The sequence below is a fragment of the Sminthopsis crassicaudata genome, chromosome 2, assembly GCF_048593235.1.
Source record: "Sminthopsis crassicaudata isolate SCR6 chromosome 2, ASM4859323v1, whole genome shotgun sequence".
NCBI classification, from domain to species: Eukaryota; Metazoa; Chordata; class Mammalia; order Dasyuromorphia; family Dasyuridae; genus Sminthopsis; species Sminthopsis crassicaudata.
Window position 1 is genome coordinate 269,346,061 of NC_133618.1, and position 20,433 is coordinate 269,366,493.

A 20,433-nucleotide genomic window follows, 5' to 3' on the forward strand; every position below is an offset into this window, starting at 1 on the left:
AATATGCTGTCAATGGGCATGATTTCAAGTCAAACCAACCTTTCCTGGCTTGTTCAATACAGTTTTCATACTCTTCAGCAGGAATTTGCGTGTGAAACACAGAAACAAAGGAATCCTCTTGTTCCGGGTGAAAAGGATCTATTAATTAAAAGTCAGTCAATAACAGGTAACAGAAAAATATCTATGCCCACAGGGTATTCATAAAATTATCAGGGTCTCTTTTCTCATTGGAACTCCTTAATTCCCTTCTTATACATATGTTTCTTAAATTCATATCAGTTCAAATGGAAAGAGAGAAGATTAACATTCAGACTTTGTGTGTAGGAGTTCATGAGAACAAAAGTTAGAGAAAGGAAAGAAAGGCAAATTTTAAAATATCCAGGCCTGCAAGCTCCATTATTAGGATCTTAAGTTCTTAAGACGTGCCAAAGGGTATCCTGTGATATTACAGTTATTCACAAAAGGAAAATTTGAAAAAAAAAAAATGAATTCCTCATGATATCAGGAATACACAACATTTACTGGGCTAGTCTTTTTCAATTTTAGCTCTCCAAGAATGAGCAACTATGTTAATTTTTAGAAAGTATGCTTAATCATAAAGACAAAAAAAAATTATTTTGACAGTGAAATTTAAGAGGGATCCTAAATAGTTGACCCTTAATTTTGTGATTGCGCTATTCATTTACACTCAGAATGCTAACTCAAGCAGCTAGATAGCACAGTAGATAAAGTGCAGATCCAAGAGTCAGGAAAACTCATGTCCCTGAGTTCAAATCTGGTCTCAGGTATTTACCAGCTGTGTGACCCTGGGAAAGTCCCTTAATACTGTTTGCTTCAGTTTCCCCATTTGTAAAATGAGCAGAAGAAAATAGCAAACCACTCTAATATTATTCCAAGACAACACAAAATAGGGTCACAAAAATTTGACATGACTAAAACAACATATAAGAAATTATGAGTAGGATGATTTCAGAAAAACTAAGATTATATGAATTCATTTTCATGCAAAGTGAACTGAGTAGAACCAAGAGAATAATATACATAGTCACAGAAATATTATAAAGTGATCATGTGTAAAAGACCCAAATACTCTGATAAAAATAATAACCAATTATTGAATTATGCATAAAGTTTTCCCCCTTTCTATTTCCTCATTTAGAAATCAGCCTCATTCAGTCACATCTGAAGTTCATTACTATGATGAGATTGGATTAACTTTCTCCTCCCAACTAAGTGGGGAAGTCCATGTGTTCTACTCAGGCTTGAGTGGGATCCTTTTAACTACATTGCCAAGAATGACTGAAGTCTGGGTAGAGGTCTAAGAATGAATGAATGAACGACATAATCAAAACTATATCCCTTCATTAGAATAAGCTCATCCCCTCATTTAAATATTTATTCTTTGTTAATCAAACTATTTAATTGTTAATCAATCAGAATTTATTGTTGTCAAAAATACCCATTCTTCCAAGGACATATACATGTCAATAGGCCACCATAATCTATCTTTGGTTCACAAGAGATAGCCAAATGAACAAACATCCTTTTATTGTATGTGTGTGTGCGTGCACATGTGCACATATATGTACATACATGTGTGCATGTATATATGTATACATTCTCCCAAATTTCCTAACCTCTCAGTTCCTACTAAATTCTCATGAGCTACAATTTTCTAATAAATCCATTGTATTCTCTATATGTATCTTTTGAACCTATTTCTTCCAACACTAATACTCTAATTCCTTTTCTACCTTATTGTCTGAGTGCTTATGGGACATAAGATGGAACAGTAGATAAAACTCATAGGCTTAGAGTCAGGAAGAAATGAGTTCATATCTGTCCTCTCACACACTTGGCAACTGTGTGACCTTGGGTAAGACACTAACTATGTAACTTTCCTCAATTGTAAAATGGGGCTTGATAATAAATGTTGTTTGCCTCAGCTTCCTTAATGAAGGAAGGATAAATGAGGATAGCAGCAGCACCCACATCGTAAGATTGTTTTAACAATCAAGTGAAACAGTATTTGTAAAGCCCTTAAACACAATACCTGACACTCTAAAAAATGTTTATTCCCTTCTCCATATGTTTTCAGCACTTGGCACGGGGCCTAGCATATAGTAGATGGTTAGTAAGTGCTTGTTGACTTGAAAGGTAGAGTTTTGAAATCTCCCACTTCTGATTTTTTTTAATCTAGAATCTTGGGCAGTTCAGTTAATTTTTTTATTCATCAATCAATCAACAAGCATTTATTAACCATTCACTAGGTTCCAGGTACTTCCAAGCACTGTTCTAACCAATGAAGATACAAAAACAATAAATGAAGCTGTTTCTTCTCACAAAGAGCTCAAAAATGGATACAATTATTTAAATATATAAATATATATATGCTATACATATATGTAGTGTATATATAATATGTGTGATAATATAGAAAATAAAAAAATGTAACAAGAATAAATCTAATAACTACAAAAGTGGTGGCTCTAGCAGTTGGAAAAAAACAGAAATAGTTTCGTATAAAAATTAAGTGTTTGAGCAACATCTTGGAGAGAGGGAAGCTATGAGGTAGAGGTGAGGAGGAAATGTAGTCCATGAGTAAGTCCATGAATCAACACAAAAGCATGGAAACAGAAGATCCTCAATAAAATTTTGCAACCACACACATCCCAGATAAATGCTGTTCTTGTCTGCCATATCTTTCCTTGGTAATAATTATAGAATCCTAAATTTGGGGCAGAAAAGGACCTTAAAGACTAGCAATCCAACCCCTTCAATTTACAAATGAGAAAGCTAAGATAATACAGAGAGGTTAATTACTGCCCAAGGCTATACAGCTATTAGTATCTGAAGTAGCAGAACAAATGAATCCTGATCTTCCTGACTCCCAAACTAAGTGTCTCATCTACTGCCTCATATGAGAGAGTAACTGATAGCTAAGAGTCTTTGGGCTTTTTTGGTGTCTCCATCTTGGTGTTTGCTTGATATCACTTACAGGTCTTATGGTTAATGTACTATAAATCTTAGTGCTCCAGATGAAGAAAGGTAATGATAATCTATTTCTTCATGTATATATACTGTAGCTGATGGTCATTCCTCTGAGCGTGATCAGAATATCCAGGAACATGAGTAGTTTCAGGACCTTGGATTGTCTGGCAGGGCCTACAATTGTGGTGTTATGATACTTTTGAGTCTGGGCACTGATATTCATGTTAATTTGGTCCCAGATTCAGCTTAACAATGCATTTATGACTATTATGACTAAGCAGCTCCTCACTCCCTGGGTACCATGTATTCTGCCGTTGGCATAGAAATTTAAGAACCATATACTTCAATCTTTCAAGGATACAATAAAATATATACATATAAAAAATTACTAATGCCAGAACAAACTGTTCCTTATACAACTCTGAAGATATCTACCAAAAGTGAAATATAAAAATGCCTCTGCTCCAGATAACAAACTTTTATATTGTCATAGGACCTAAGAATCATATCCCTTCAGACACAATCCATGACTGATCATTTGATGGTGCTTAACTTGAGTTCCATGAACTTGGAACTTTTAGTATATTTATAACTACATTTCAATGTATAGTTCTATAGTCCTATAAATTTTATTTTATGTATTTAAAAACATTATTCTGAGACATTATTCTAAGACTTCCATAGGCTTCACCAGACTGCTAAAGGTATCCATGACACTAAAATGATTAAAAGTCTGTTATTGCAGGCAAAGAAAGTAAAAAAAAAAAAAAAAAAAAAAAAGCCAGAGGCTAAAAAGATAAAAACTAAAATATAAAACTAAACTTATTGGTATAGGGTAAGCATGCATTATTTTAGATAGCACTGATTTGTGGATTAAACTGAAGTTAGTTTTTCTGAAGAAAAGGTTTACCAATCAAATTAATAGAACAAATCAGACTGGTGTGGAATGATTTTTTTAAGCTAATGAAAAGAGGAAAAAAGGCTTTTAGGGACTCAGATCATTAATCTTCAGCATACAAATGGTTTTACTGATTTATTAATGAGTAAGCTATTTATTAAAACAAGCCCAGTAGTACAAAACTTAGCAATATTTTTGGAGTGCTTAATTTAACTGAATTGCTACATGAAAAGTAATTAACTTGTACTTTTTTTGAATACTAAAAATCTGGTTTCCCATTAATTTCTCCACTAATTATGTTTTGTTGTAATGTAATACCAAATGACAAATGTGAATTTGTTTCAATGGAAGATCTGATTTTAAGATGGTATGAATTAATTAATTAATTTTAAACTCTAAAGAAAAAGCTTCTTGCAATAGAATTCAAGAAACTTTATCTTCAAAGATTTTGCCAATCTGTATTGTACAGATTGAATTGTTGTACAGAATTATACAGAACTGAATTGAATGTACAAATCCCAAGCTAGTTTGAGACAGTCTGAGTGTGAGAATATTAGACTTAAGAATCTGAGGGCCAGGAATTAAAATCTAGTCCATCTGATGACTACCTCTACCATAGACTATCTTATGACACTGAGAAAGTCACCCTTTTGGTATGCTACATGCCCTAGAGCACCATTCTCATGGATCTTCCCCTTTCATCACCTCAGACCAAGATTCAGTGGAAATTCTTCCCCATAAATATAATGGTATAGTTGTTGCTCCACACTCTATAAGTATCTATCCTTTCTGAGCCTGTTTCCTCCTCTGTAGAATGAAGAAGCTGGAATAAATGATCTCTAAAATCTCTTTCAGGTCCAAATACAAAAATCCTAAACAAGCCTGAAATATAATATAAACATTTTTAGAGACCTCTGTTAATAGGTCAGTCAATACACAATGCTATGAACAAATTGTGGTAGGAAAAATACCTATTTTTTAATATATTCTGACCAGTTTTTTCCCTCTCATATATTTTTCCATATATGTAAAGATGGTTTTCAACATTCATTTTTGTTTTGTCCTCTCTCTCCTTCTCCCTCCTTTCCCTTAAGATAGCAAGCAATCTAATATAAGTTTTACATATACAATCATTTAAAACATATTACCATGTTAGTCATACTGTGATAGAAAAATCAGAACAAAATAAAGAAAAAACAAGCAAACAAACAAGGTAAAAATAGTATGCTCCCATAGTTCTCCCTCAAGATACAGGTGGCATTTTCCAGCTCAATTGGAATTCTCTTGGATCACAACACTGCTGAGAAGAGCTAAATCTATTACACTTGATCATAGCATAATTTTGCTATTGTGTACAGTTCTGGTTCTGCTCACTTCATTCAGCATCAGTCCATGTAAATTTTTCCAGGCTTTTCTGAAATCAGCCTGCTCATCATTTCTTATAGAACAATAATATTCCATAACATTCACATACCATAACTTATTCTGCCATTCTCCAAATAATGGACATCCACTCAATTTCCAATTCCTTGACACTACAAAAAGGACTGCTACAAATATTTTTGCACTTATGAATCCTTTGCCTTTTTTTATGATCTCTTTGGGATATAGATCCAGTAACGGCACTGGTGTATCAAAGGGTATGTATAGTTTAATAGCCCTTTGGGCATAGTTCCAAATTGTTCTCCAGAATGGCTGGATCAGTTCATAACTCTACCAATAAAGCATTATTAGTATCCCAATTTTCCCACATGCCCTCTAACACTGTGTCCCAGTTTTCCTATATCCCATCCAATACTTATTATCTTTTTCCTGTCATCTTGACCAATCAGATAGGTGTGAGGTGGTATATCTCAGAGTTGTTTTAATTTGCATTTCCATATGACTATAGATAGCTTTAGTTTTTTTCATCTGAAAATTGCCTGTTCATATCCTTTGGCAATTTATGAACAGGGGAATGACTTGTATTCTTACAAATTTGACTCAGTTCTCTAAATATTTGAGAAATGAGGCCTTTATCAGAAACAGTGGCTATAAAAAAGTGTTTCCATATTTCAAAGATAATCTAGTATAAGCCTCTCATTTTTCTGGATAAAAAAACTTGAAGAGTTCAAAGAGTTTAAAAGGACTTGACTAACATCATACAGGAATTCTTATTATGTTCATAGGAAAGATTTCATCTAAAGTTAGAGCTCTGTCCTCTGTATCATGATTTCTGAGGTCCTTTCCAGCTTTAATCAGTCTGATTCTTTACCAGGTGTTCAACACATTGTCCATTGTATCATATGACCCAAAGCACTTTTGAGTACTGTGGAAAAGATTAAAATGTAATACCTACCTGATTTTATTATATTGATGTATCAAAAAAATAAATCTATTAAAAAATTTGTTTCCCAGCTTTCTACTTCTCTTCTCATTTTGGCTTCTTTGGTTTTGCTGGGGGCAAAAACTTTTAATTTAATGTAATAAAATTATCCATTTTGCATTTCATAGTATTCTCTAGATCTTTGATCATAAATTCAGACAGGCCATTCTTGAAATGATCAATGGCTTGTCTAAAGCATAAAAGGCCCAAACTATAGAAAATTGGTATAGGAGATTATAAAGAAGGTCCTATACTACACTCTGGAGGGATAAATTCAGTATACTTATCAATAGAGGGGAGAGTAAACCTATTTTCAGCTGATTGATCTCTTTCTGAGTTGGTTCCTTCCTATCATAAAAACAGGCTCTGTTTAAAAAAAAAAAAAATGCTACTCTTTACTTCATTTCTTTCCTACCTAGCCTTAAACACTGAATGGGTGTTGCTTCAATCAAACTGAGACCTTGGAAAGACAGCTTTAAATGGCCAAGGTCTCCCACTGCATCCAGGGCCATCTACATTCTGATCTAGATTTCACCACATGGTTCCAGAGGAGAGAGTAAGGCTGGTGAACTTGCTTTCCCTCACTTAAGTCTAGTTCACTTCCATGTCATGGCAGCACCTCCTTGATATGTCATAGTCTTCTTCAAGAACAAAGAATAAACAGCACTAACCCCCAGCTGTCTGGTATCACCACACTACCAAAGGCAAGGGTTCTACAGGAGGAAAAAGTGAACAAGTAATATTAGAGAAAGGATTAGGAAAGGATTCAAACTATGATGCAGTGCTCAGAAACTGTTTTAATGATATATTCCCTATATTGTGTGCCCTCTCCTCACATACAAGCTTTCTTACTAACATATAGAAGTCTATAGAAGAAGCATCTCAATTAATATATATAGTTTTTTGTTATTTATTTTACTAGGCTATTTAATTAAATTCATATTTTTCCATCTAGTTTGTGTCTTCTCATGTTTCTCTAGAGCAGATAGGTAATATAATAAGAGACAGCATTGAGCCTAAAAGTTCAGAAAACCCAAGTTCAAATTCAGCCTCATTTACCTACTTGAAAGTTTACTTAAGCTCCTTCTGTCTCCATTACCTCAATTGTAAAATGGTGATAATGGTACCTACTTACCTCAAAGAGTTGTAATAAGGATCAAAAGACATAGATGAAGTACTTTACAAATCCCAAAGTGCTATACAAATATTAGTTATTATTTTATCATAACCATTGATTCCTACGGCATCATAATACTCTTATATTCATGTACCATAATGCTACCACAAGTGGCTAGGTAGCATAGTAAATAGAGCACTGGATTTGGAGTCAAGAAAATAAGAGTTATCCTGCTTCTAATGCTAACTGTGTGGTCCTGAACAACTCACTTATCTTCTGTCAGCCTCAGTTTCCTTGACTATAAAATGGGGATAATAATACTTACCTCACAGGATTATCATGAAGATTAAATGAAATAATCTGCGTAAAATACTTTGCAAACATGGAAGGACTATATAAACTTGGAGTCAAGAAGATATCATAATCCTGCTCTAACTGTTGTAACTCTGAACAACTCACCTTCTGTCAGCTTCAGTTTTCTTGACTATATAATGGGAATAATAATACCTATTCTCACAGGACTGTTATTACGATTAAATGGAGCAATCTATGTAAAATAAAATAAAATACTCTGTAAACTTGGAAGGGCTATATAAATGTAAGCTATTATTATTACCAAAACTTGCTTAGCCATTCTTTAACTGACAGAGATAAATTTATTTCTAGTTCTCAGCTTCTAGAAAAAGTGCTGCTATAAATATTTTAATACATATGGGAAATTTCTTTTTATCATTGGCCTCTGAAAAAAGATATGTGGAATACTACATAAAATGTCATACCCTTTCAATTTATTATTTTTGCTGAAAATGATTTTTTTTATTCTTTGTAAGGTGATAACAATTTAGGAAGAGATATATGGAAAATGTAGGTGATATAAAAACAAAAACATTAATAAAATTATTTTTTAAATATACCTTTTGCTCTAAACTAGAATGCCCTTTGGTTTATCTGGTCAAAGAAAATCCACTGAGAGCACATAAAGCTGTAATCCCTGATCCAAAATATACTTTAAATTTGTGGTAGCTTTCAAGGGCCCAAGGTGAAGGGAGACAGCAGAAATCTAGAAAATCTTTGATGTAGATAAATTTTAATTATCCTTTTTTAAAGAATTCATAAGTAATTATTGACTAACATTTGCATATTAAAATTTTTCAAAGATGTTCATGAGGTTTTATATGCTAATTCAAAATTCCAATGCAAATTAGAAATTATCTTTAATTTACCAATCCCCAAAGAAACTTAAAAATCAGTCTATAAGATCCATGATGATATTTTTCATTCACAGTTAATACTTCATATATTATCAAATCTAAGCATAACATAGAGGAAAGCATCTTATATTTAGAGCCAAAAGATCTGGGCTCAAGTCTTGGCACATGGTTATGTACTAGCCATGTGACTTTAAGAAAATCATTTAGCTTCTCCTAATCTTCAATTTTCTCATTAGAATAATAATTATAGAGTTGTTATAAGGAAAGGACTTTGTACTATATAAAGGTGAGCTGTTATTTCTTAATATCCAACCTGACAGGCCTCTCTTTGATTTACAGATTTAGAGCCAAAAGAACTTCCAAAACTCCTAGAGATGTTGACCTGCCCAAAATCATACAGGTAATAAGGATTTAAATCTAGGCACTGAATTCTACAACAATGTTCTTTTTTGAATTTCACACTTACCTAGACTCCCTTAGCAAAAAGAACTATACAGAAAGACTTCATACAATGGCTGGAGCTGCCAAAGCATACCCTAGCAATATAATCTTTTGAGCTATCGTGTCATCCTCAAACCATGATGGAGAATTCAAGTAGAATTTTTATGTCTAAAAACATGACTGAAAAGATTTGGCTTGGTTTTGTTTTTAGTGGGCTAAAATAAGAGTTAAAAACTGCTCTATAGGCACAAGCCATATAAGATGACATGTAAAGCACTTGGCAAAACTACATAAACCAGCTATTATTACTATTATTGATGTAGCAATAAATTGTCATTGATAAAATGGCAAAGAAAAATATTCACCATAAGAATTTCTCCCTAAGTCGAAAAGAAAAGGGGTAAGAAAACCATCAGGGTTATCTTTATTTTGTTCACAACCAAATTGTCTTCAATTTTAGAGATTTTAAGAATTTTAATTTGATGCTGCCACCTGCTGGACACCTTTTACATATAAAAGTCATGTGAGAAGTATTAAGTACTTCATTTTTTCACTGTTACAGTAAGGAAAGATCATTCATGGTAGCATAAAATGCCTGGGATTTCAAAAATGTATGTGTACTTTTCTTCATATAAAATCACATATTTATATCAAAATGTAAAGGTTTAATTATATTAATGTGATGTAAATAGCAGCAGGAAGGGTCAGCTAAGAAACACTCTTTTAGAAGAAGGAATAAAGTATTCCACAAAGTTTCTCATTAAGTCCTAACAGTCAGCAGAACAATTTTCATTCTCCATTGGGGTGAAACATTCAGCACAATGAAAGCAGGACAGCCACTGGAGAGTAGAAGATCACAAAAGCTCATGATGAACCAAATTGATATCTTTACCAATAACTTTTTAAAAAAATCTATCCCAAATTTCATCCAATCTACAGAGATCTGAACATTTTAATAGGAAATGCAGAGGCTACAAATTCAAAAGAGCTTTTCTGGGCAGCCTGCCACTCTCTAAAATCTTTGATTTCAAACTTTTGAATATATCATAGTCATCTAGAAGGCAGACACAAGTCATGTAGCTCTTCTGGTTAACTGTGATTGCAAATGTAGTTCAAAAGGCACATAAATATGAAGACCATTGATTTAAGTCAAACCATTCTTTTCTTAGTTTCAAAAAACATATTTTGTGGATTGCTCTCTACTGATTTAAAAAAGAACACAGGTTAGTATTATTGTGAATATGGTAACTGAAAATGTTCAAAATTAGTAGGAAACTGTCTGTCCTTAGGATACCATCTGACAGAGTATGCAGGAAATATTTAATGACCTTTAAAAAACTTTTTCTTTCCATATTGTGAATTTGACAAGATAAATAAATATGAACATTTTCATATATGTACAAAGAACAGAAAACAGGTCTTATGTTAACCTTTAAATCTCATGTTCTTGAGGAACATATTAAGTTTGATACTATACTATCAATATTCCCCTGATTGTCTATGTCCTTTTCTAAACTTCCTTCTGTTCACTTTTATTTCTTCTTTAATATTTTACAGATTTTCTTCTTTTCTTATCATTTCTTTTTCTGTGGGTAAGGTGGAGAGAGAAACATTACTGTCACTACCCCCCTTCTTCCACCCTAGTTGACCTTTCAAGAAATAGTTGCCTATTAAATAAAAGAAGAAAAAGTTACATCACAAACTTGGAAGGTACCTCATGAGGTCAGATTTTCAACCACTAGCCTTTAGCATTAGTTTTTTCAATGGCCTTGATAAGTTGTGTTCAACTTTTAAAAAGTAAAAACTACATGGGCAACTAGGTGCCATAATAGAGTGAAAGGCCTGGAATCAGGAAGACCGGAATTCAAATCTGGACTCAAGACACTTACTAGCTATGTGAACCTGGGCAAGTCACTTAACTCTGTTTGCCATTTTCTTCATATGTAAAATAAGCTAGAGAAGAAAATGATAAAATGATAAACCACTCCAATATCTTGGCAAAGAAAACCCCAAATGGGATTATGAAGAGTTGTTTTTTTAAAAATGTGTTGTGTAAGCCTCTCTTTTAACATAGTCCAGCATATGTATTGCTAAAAACAAAGTCTCTCAAATTAAAATTCTGTATTTAAGTCCACTTGATTATCATATTGATATAAAAAGGCATTATTTTAGTATTTCAAATGGTCTAACAACAATAGCAAATTCTATTTCAGTATGACATATTCTAAAATAAAATATGCCAATCAGGAGCCATATTCCATTGATTTAAGTGAAGCCTTTCTGACAAAGTCCAAATCCTCATTACCCAAACAAGATCTTGAAACATCACTATTCTAGGCAGCAAGCTTTGGTCAAGATTAATCTAGTCCATAGTTGCTTCAAGAGGCCATTTCCATGAATGGACTACTAATCTGGGGTCAAGAGACTCTTGTGGATAGACTGGGGAACTGTGAACTTGGATGGGGAAATTTTACTTCTTTATTTTCACTCATTTCTAAATGAAATTTAGCATTGTCTTCAATTTGGGGGTCTACTTATGTGTATATCTGACTCAAATTCATTTCTATAAAACATTTTTTTTCAAAGTCATCTTTTTTTTTACTCACCAGTTGTCCTTTCTGAAGAAGCAGCCAGACTCACAAATTTTTTAGTATTTTCTATCTCCTCATTACTCTGTATGACATCAAAATTTTTGATAGTCTAATAAAAGAAAGAAAAATTCTGAACATAGGAAATAGGACAACCATACTCAATTTTATTTTAAAATAATAACCTTTCTAGAACAGTTCAAAAATGAAGGAATTATAATCCTTTTTAAATTGAAATAACTAATAAATTAGTAATTGTTTTAGCAATTTTTCTGCCACTGTGAGAATGTTATGCCAGTGATTTCTCTCTTTTTTGGCTTCTTTTTTTTATTTTTAATTTTAATTTTTAAAATTTTATAATTATAAAATTTTTTGACAGTATATATGCATGAGTAATTTTTTTTAATAACATTATCCCTTGTATTCATTTTTCCAAATTTTCCCCTCCCTCCCTCTACTCCCTCCCCTAGATGACAGGTAATCCCCTACATTTTACATGTGTTACAGTATAACCTAGATACAATATGTGTGTGTGTAAATCCAATTTTCTTGTTGCACGTTAAGTATTAGATTCCGAAGGTATAAGTAACCTGGGTAGATAGACAGTAGTGCTAACAATTTACATTCACTTCCCAGTGTTCCTTCTCTGGGTGTAGTTGTTTCTGTTCATCATTGATCCACTGGGAGTGAGTTGGATCTTCTTTATGTTGAAGATATCCACTTCCATCAGAATACATCTCTTCATGCAGCATTGTTGTTGAAGTGTACAGCGATCTTCTGGTTCTGTTCATTTCACTCAGCATCAGTTCATGTAAGTCTCTCCAAACCTTTTTGAATTCATCCTGCTGGTCATTTCTTACAGAGCAATAATATTCCATATAACCTTCATATACCATAATTTACCCAACCATTCTCCAATTGATGGACATCCATTCATCTTCCAGTTTCTAGCCACTACGAAAAGGGCTGCCACAAACATTTTTATGCCAGTGATTTCTGATGGAGGCAAGGTATGTTTCTCTTATATAATTAGCATTTCATTTTATTGACTATTACCTTTTCAGGTCAAGTAAATAATTTCTTTATCTGTCTAAATTTGTCTACAACTAATGAATAATCTAGATTTCTGATTGAAGTTAAAAACATTTCATGATTTTAAAAATTAATACAACCATTGACCAAATTTTATTATAGGCTGACTGAAACAGAAGATCAAATAGAATAAATGAAAATAAACAAATTACCAGATCCAGGTTTGTATGTTAAAATATATGATGTGCCTTGACCAATTAGACATTTGTTACTTTCATATACTAGAGGTGGGTGATCCTTTTCACTCGTACTTCAAAGAAAATATTAGCTTTCAAAAGCTTATTATTAATTATATTATTTCTACTGCACCAGTCAAATGAGCTAGGAGAACTTATTCAAAAATAATATCACATTATTTCTTCCTCTGACCTTAGAAGTTCTCTTCCAAAATGTCCAGATTGGAAGCAATAAGCAGAAAGGAACAAGCATCAGTATTACAGAGAAAAGAGAACAATGTCCCAAAAATGTAAAAAATAGTTGTCAACAAATATTTACTATATGAACAACACTATGCTAAGTACTGTGAAAGACACAGGATAAAATTAATGTTATTTTTCTTTAGGACATTAGAGTCTAAATGAGAATAAAAAGCCAAGGTTGTTATTCTATAACTGGAAATTTAGATAAAAAGAGGAACAAAAAAGGTTAGAATGTACGAATTCAAATATTAGGACTTATGGGCTTAGAGTTTGGGTAAGAAGTCAAGACTGGAAGCAAAGATCTGATAGCATTTAAAATAAAACCCACTCACATCATGAAATCCAAAAACAGAAGGCAAGGATGAAGTTTATGCTTCTATTTTTGTCATGATTAAGGCTCTAATGATAGTTACTCTTTGCACCTTAGAAATCTGACAATTACCCCACAATTCAATGTATGTTCCTAAATTCTATTGTCAGCCCCAGTAGTCAAATCATCAGTGTCATAAAAAAAAAAAGAAGAGCATACGAAGGGCCTTTTACCATCAATCCCTTTTCCATAAGATATCTTCAAGGCCTGAGCCAAGTTTCTGACATTTTCTAGTTTTCCCAGCAACTTTTGTGAAATAGTTCTTATCCCAAAGTTTGGGGGTATATCAAATATCAGATTCCTATGGTCATTGATTATTATGTCATGTTTATCTAACCTATTCCACTGATCCACCACTCTATTTCTTAGCCAGTTATCACATGGTTTTGATGCTGATTTATACTATAGTTTTAGGTCTGGTACTGCTAGGCCACCATCTTTTTCTTTTTTTTTTTTTTTTTAATTAATTCCCTTAATACTCTTGACTTTTATCACTGTACACTTCAACAACAATACTGTATGAGGATGTATTCTGATGGAAGTGGAAATCTTCAACATAAAGAAGATCCAACTCACTTCCAGTTGATCAATGATTGACAGAGGTAGCTACACCCAGAGAAGAAACACTGGGAAGTGAATGTAAATTGTTAGCACTAATATCTGTCTGCCCAGGTTGCATGTACCTTCGGATTCTAATGTTTATTGTGTAACAAGAAAATGATATTCACACACATGTATTGTACCTAGACTATATTGTAACACATGTAAAATGTATGGGATTGCCTGTCATCGGGGGGAGGGAATGGAGGGAGGGGGGGTAATTTGGAAAAATGAATACAAGGGATAATATTATAAAAAATATATATATATATAATAAAAAAAATTTAAAAAAATACTCTTGACTTTTTTGTTCTTCTAGATAAATTTTGTTACTATACTAGTTGTATAAAATAATTTTGGGCAGTTTAATTGACATGATACTGAAAAATCAGACCAGTTAAGGTAAAATTATCATTTTTATTATATTAGCTCAGCCATAAGATCCATGAGCAACTGATATTTTTCCAATTGTTAAGATCTGACTTCATTTGTGAGAGAAGTCTTTTGTAATTGTGTCCATATATACAGTTCCTGGGTTTATCTTGGCAAGTAGACACCCCATGTGTTTTATTTTGTCTACAATCATTTTAAATGGAATTTATCTTTTTAGCTCTTGTTGCTGGGCTTTGTCAATAATATACAGAATTGCTTATGATTTATGTGGGTTTATTTTATATCCTGCAACTTTGCTAAAGCTGTTGACTGTTTCAAGTAGGTTTTTTTTTTTTTTGGGGGGGGGGGCGTCTGTTTTTTTTCCCTGAGGCTGGGGTTAAGTGACTTGCCCAGGGTCACACAGCTAGGAAGTGTTAAGTATATGAGACCAGATTTGAACTCGGGTCCTCCTGAATTCAAGACTGGTGCTCTATCCACTGCAACACCTAGTTGCCCCTTCAAGTAGGTTTTTGAATAATTTTCTAGGATTCTCTAAGTATATCATCATATCATCTGCAAAGAGTAATAGTAATTTTACCTCCCCATTGCCTATTCTAATTCCTTTAATTTATTTTTCTTTTCTTATTGCTAAAGCCAACATCTCTAGTAAAATACTAAAAAATAATGGTGATAATGAGCAACCTTGTTTCACTCCTGTTGTTAATGGGAATGCATCCAGCTTCTCTCCATTATAAATTATGGTTGCTACTGGTTTTAGATAGATGCTGCTTATTATTTTAAGGAAAATCTCCTTTTCCCTATGCCTTCTACTGTTTTCAATAGGAATGAATGCATGAAATTAACTTTTTGCTCTATTAACAAAATCTTTATTCTCTTTACACATATCTAGATCTTGAAATACTTGTGTGTATTTCTATCTGTGGCTAAACTCCTTGAAAAGGCTGCCTACAAACAACAGGTACCTCCATTTCCTCTCCTCACACTTTTCTTAATTCTCTCCAATCCAGTTTCTGAGTTCATCATTCCACCATAATTGTTATCTTCAGTTACTAACAATCTCTTAGCAGCTAAATCTAATAGCCTCATTCTTCTCCTTATTACTCAAGAACTATCTGGGCATCCAAAGCAGCAACTGTGCATGTGCCAATGGGACATTAACCCCCAAATATGGTATCACCCTCATTCCTCCTGACGTCTCTTCAGGTTTCGACACTGTTGAGCACCCCTTTCTCTAGGTTTTTGGGACACTACTCTTTCTTGGTTCTCCTATTACTACCTAATTACTTCTTCTAAATATCCTTTGCTGGATTTTCATTCAGGTTATACTTACTATTCATGGCTGTTCCATAAGGTTCTACAGCCCTTTTCTCTTTTCTCTTACTATTTCACTTCATGATCCTATCAGTTCTCATGGATTCAATTATCTTTATGCTGACAATTTTCAATTCAACTTATCCAGCCCTGATCTCTCTGCTTACCTCCAATCTCATATCTCCAACTGTCAAAAGGTAAACATTTCAAACTAGATATCCTTTAAACATCTTAAATTCAATATGCGATTTAAATTCATTCCTCCCCTAAATCCTGCCAACCTCCAAACTTTCCCAAATGTTGTTAAGTGCCCCATCATCCTCCTTTTAGTACCCCAGATTTGCAAACTAGATTTCATCCTCAACCCTTCATTAAATCTCTTTCCCATATTCAATCTGCTGCCATGGTCTGTTGATTTCTCATTTGTAACATCTATCAATATATGCCTCCTTTTCTCTGATACTTCTATAACTCTGGTACAGGTCCCTCATCTCTTACCTGTCACAAGTTTCCCTTACTCAAGTCTGTCTGTCATCCAGTTACCAAATTAACTTTCCTAAAGCAGAGATCCATGTCACTCCCCACATACCATGTTCTTCCGCCCTACCCCAGAACTTAATGAACTCCAGTGGCTCCTGGTTCTGACTCTCTATCATTTCCTAGTTCAGATACATAATGTTTTGTTGGAATTCAAAATCTTTCATGACCTAGTTCTACTTTTCTAGTTTTCTTATATCTTATACCACACTTCCCAACCCTGCTACCCTATTATATATTATTCAGTCCAATAACACTGTCAATTATATAACTGAAGCTAAGGTCTGATACAGAAAATGCTATATGAAATACTGTGGTGTTATTATTTTCATCCAGAACACCCACAATATGTATATAGCTCATTCTCATAAAAATAGGTCCATGAATCTGTAATTACAAACTTCAATTATATATATATATATGTGATTTTTTTTAAGCCCATTCAATATCCACAAGCACCAGAATAGATGCTGATAGTGGTAACCTGGTTTTTTTGTCTGTTAAAATACAATGAGTTTCATTTCTGTACTATTATTTAGTATTCAGTCCATTATTTTCGAACTTTCTTCTTGAATAAAGTATTTATGCTATAAGAACAAGGGACTTCTAAGTACAGTCTTTGACCTCTTTTCTTATTCCTGAATTTTATTTTATGATTTGCTATACTACTCTTCTATGACTACCTTAAAAATATCTGTGTATATGTAGATTTGGTTTGAAGGATATTGTTAAGTTATTCATAGAATTTCATTGCCTCTTCATCCTCTGCAACAAATAATGGTTCATAAGCTGGGTTGGTCTTATTACTTGTCATGGTCTTCACTGAATTTCATCAGATCAGGTATCACACAAAAATATTTCTTTATTCCCCTTTGAGCATATGATCAAACCAAATTATACCAACTTGACAACATATGAACATCATTTCTATTTGGCTACAATTTTCCTATATTCAATTTCATAACAAAATTATCTAGGTTCAATTTATTTAAAAGACAACTGAAACCAAATTGAATTTAAACTACTTAAGATGATGACTTATAAAATGCCTATCACATGTCACATTCTTCTTAACTGTTTACACAACTGATACACAAATAATAGTCATTAAGGATTACATCTTTTTTTGACCTGGCTATTCACTAACCAAACTTTAAACTCCACGTAGAATGAACAGAGCTTACTGCCCAGATTTAAGACCAAGATGTCTATTCACTCCAAAGTTCAGGCAATATCATTCATCCTTATACACATGAAGATAATACTTATCAAGTGTAGGTCAAATTTGTGTTAATTATCAGAAGTACTCCGGAACACAAATTTTGCTATTATGACAATCTATTATTAACCAGAATATAGATATAGCCAATTGTTCATTCTCAAAGAATAAAATAAATTATATCTTTAAAACTACTTCAAGTATATTCTACTTCTCATTAGCATAGCCAGGAAGATTTCATTTCTTCTCTTTCCTAGAGAATTTTACCTCTCACATGTTATACAATTATCATCTCTCTCTTACCCGAAGTTCTTCCCACAGCTTTGTTCTCATTTCTTGGCCTTGCTTCTTAATTTCTTTCTCTTTAAATTGTTTCTCCACCAATAGTTTGTCGAGTCTCTTCATCTTTTTAACAGCTTCCTTAAGTTGTTGATCTGTTTCTTTTATTTTGGAAGCATCTATGTGATATGGAAAGTAAACTTATTTAGCCTTTAGAATTGGAATAAATCATCTAGGTTCAGCCCCCTCATTTTATAAATAAAAAAACAACAGAATTTGGCCTCAAGAAGCTTAAGATATGGTAAGGGAAATAAAACATGAATATAAGCCAAAGGACATAGATTGGAGTCCTGCTTCTGAGGCTTAATATAAACTACGTTACTATCAGCAAGAGATTAATGGTCACATTACTTCCAAGACCCAACTACCTTCTCTGTAAGATGGAATAAAATATCTGTTGGAGTTGTCTTACAGTAGTTGTGAGAATGAGATATGAATGAAATAAAGGATGTAAAATGCTTCGCAAATCATAAAGCATTATACAGATATGAGCCATCATTATTGCTACAAAGAATAAAGTTCTACATGAGAACAAAGAAACCTTAAAAAAAAATAAAAAAAAATAAACTTTGGAGAATGTTTCACTTACCCAGGAATTTCCTTGAGTTTTCATTTTTAACACTAAATTCTAAATTGGAGTCACTTAGGACCTTTAAAATTATTTAAATTTAAAGTTAAATATGACTAAAAATAATAACCTTGCAGGGAAATAATCAAATATTGAACCACTTTGGGTTTTTTTTTTTTTTAGCCTTCCCAGCATAGACAAGCAGGAGTTTATTGTTATGTGAAAGAACAAATTCACAGCTTCTGAGAAGTCCCAAATGATGCAATCACATTCTCCCTAATGGGGCCACTTTGTTTTTTGAAAAGGAAAAGTCTCCTAGAATATCAGCCCTATTAATGAATGGGTATTGCAACACTTAATACATCCAGTGTACTATCTCTAATTCCCCACTGCCATTCCTAACATTCTCAGCTTGTGTCAACTTAGGTGGTCTAAAAAATCAGGTATTTAAAAGTATCTCACAGAATTTATACAGCTACTAGACAGCAAGATAAACAACTGAAATATGTCTCATTATACTGTGGCCCACAATGAATCTGCACCATACTACCTTCTTTTACTTGATTTAGGAATTCCTGAGGCATATCAAAGAGATTGAAATATTGAACTTCATATTCATCTTCTGAAGCTTTCAAACTGGAATTAAGTTCTTGTAATCAAGCAAAAACAAAAATGACAGAACATTCAGCCTTTCAAAAAATTAAATAAAATTAAGTCAAAATTCATATATAAGAAAGCAGAAAAGTGTTGGATTTGTGTCTGGCTCCATTTAACTATTTAAACCCCAGGTTTACTACTCTATAAAATAGACTATCTCTACACAGAGGATTAGTTTTTTTTTTAATACTTTACAAAGCTTAAAGCACCAAGTTATTGTATTGTTATTATGAATATGATTAACAAATTATACTAATAAATTATATTTATCATATAATTTCAATTAAACAAAGGTTTGTGAAGAGAAGCAATTTGTCATCATGGATACATTACTGGGTTAGATAAGTACTCTTCATCATTGTTTACCATGATGACAGCAATTCAAATACTCTCTCTAACATTTACTAAGTGAACCAGCATAAGTCATTTAACCTCTCCTGCCTCCAGGTAATTTTCAAGCATTCAGCTACTGAATTATAAATGGATTGCAATATACATTGATGCAAATGGAAGGGCCACACAGGGAGTTCCCTATGCTGAGGAAATTAACAATAATAATAATAATTGGCATTTTACATAGAACCTACTAAAAATGACAGATCCTTTTTATATTTATGTAAAAGTTTATAAAATATTTTCTAGTAAATTAATATATAATAGCATTTTAATAACTAATATTTTCTAATTCTTTATACTTTGATGTATACATGATTATCTCAGTACTGAAATTTCCTCAAGCCATTAAGATCAAAATTACTGTTTTCCTTGAAGATAAGCCTTTGAAACTTTTCCTCCATGTTTCTCACTCTAATTCCTGTCCACTTCTCTCCACATATTCTCTATATCAGCTACCCTTCCTATTCAGAAGCTCCAAAGCTCACCTGTAGGTGAGATTGTATGGAGGCATTGTTCTTAACACCATATTCCATTTAAAACTCTGAGCAAAGTTAACTCTTCAAATTCTTCTATTATTTAAGTTATGCCAGATGAATCAGCCTCCCATAGTGCCAACATACCTAGTTTCCCAGTCCCAATAATAAAATCTTACTATCTTCAATGCAAGCTCTATGTCCATACTATTTCCTTTTTGAACCCTCATTTCTATTTTGATCAGCTTTCCTCTTCCTCAAACCCAATCAACCATAGTTTATCAGTCTCCTAGCTCATTCACTATGGTCTTTTGAAAACCCATCCTATTCTCAAATTCCCTTACATCCCTTAATGTTTCCGCTAACCTAATCCTATAAGCTTTAGCTAAAACCTGGCTTTCCTGGGAGAATACTACATACCTCCTAACTTTGACACCGGAAGCCATAT

The 20,433-nt window shown here is 33.0% G+C and overlaps 1 protein-coding gene across 14 annotated transcripts in view; it reads right to left on the minus strand.

The window, feature by feature from the left end:
- Nucleotides 1-20,433, minus strand: part of FSIP1 (fibrous sheath interacting protein 1) — a 252,791-nt gene that overhangs the window by 218,923 nt on the left and 13,435 nt on the right. For 8 of the 14 annotated variants that reach the window (XM_074289248.1, XM_074289250.1, XM_074289244.1 and 5 more), the window contains exons 4-6: nt 17,856-18,010; nt 11,630-11,723; nt 40-138 (exon numbers count right to left, since the gene is read on the minus strand). In XM_074289248.1, coding sequence (XP_074145349.1) covers nt 40-138; nt 11,630-11,723; nt 17,856-18,010 — 348 coding nt within the window. Of the gene's footprint in view, nt 1-39; nt 139-11,629; nt 11,724-17,855; nt 18,011-19,009; nt 19,109-20,433 lie in introns of all 14 variants that reach the window. The other 6 variants (XM_074289234.1, XM_074289239.1, XM_074289237.1 and 3 more) reach the window with 1 other exon arrangement.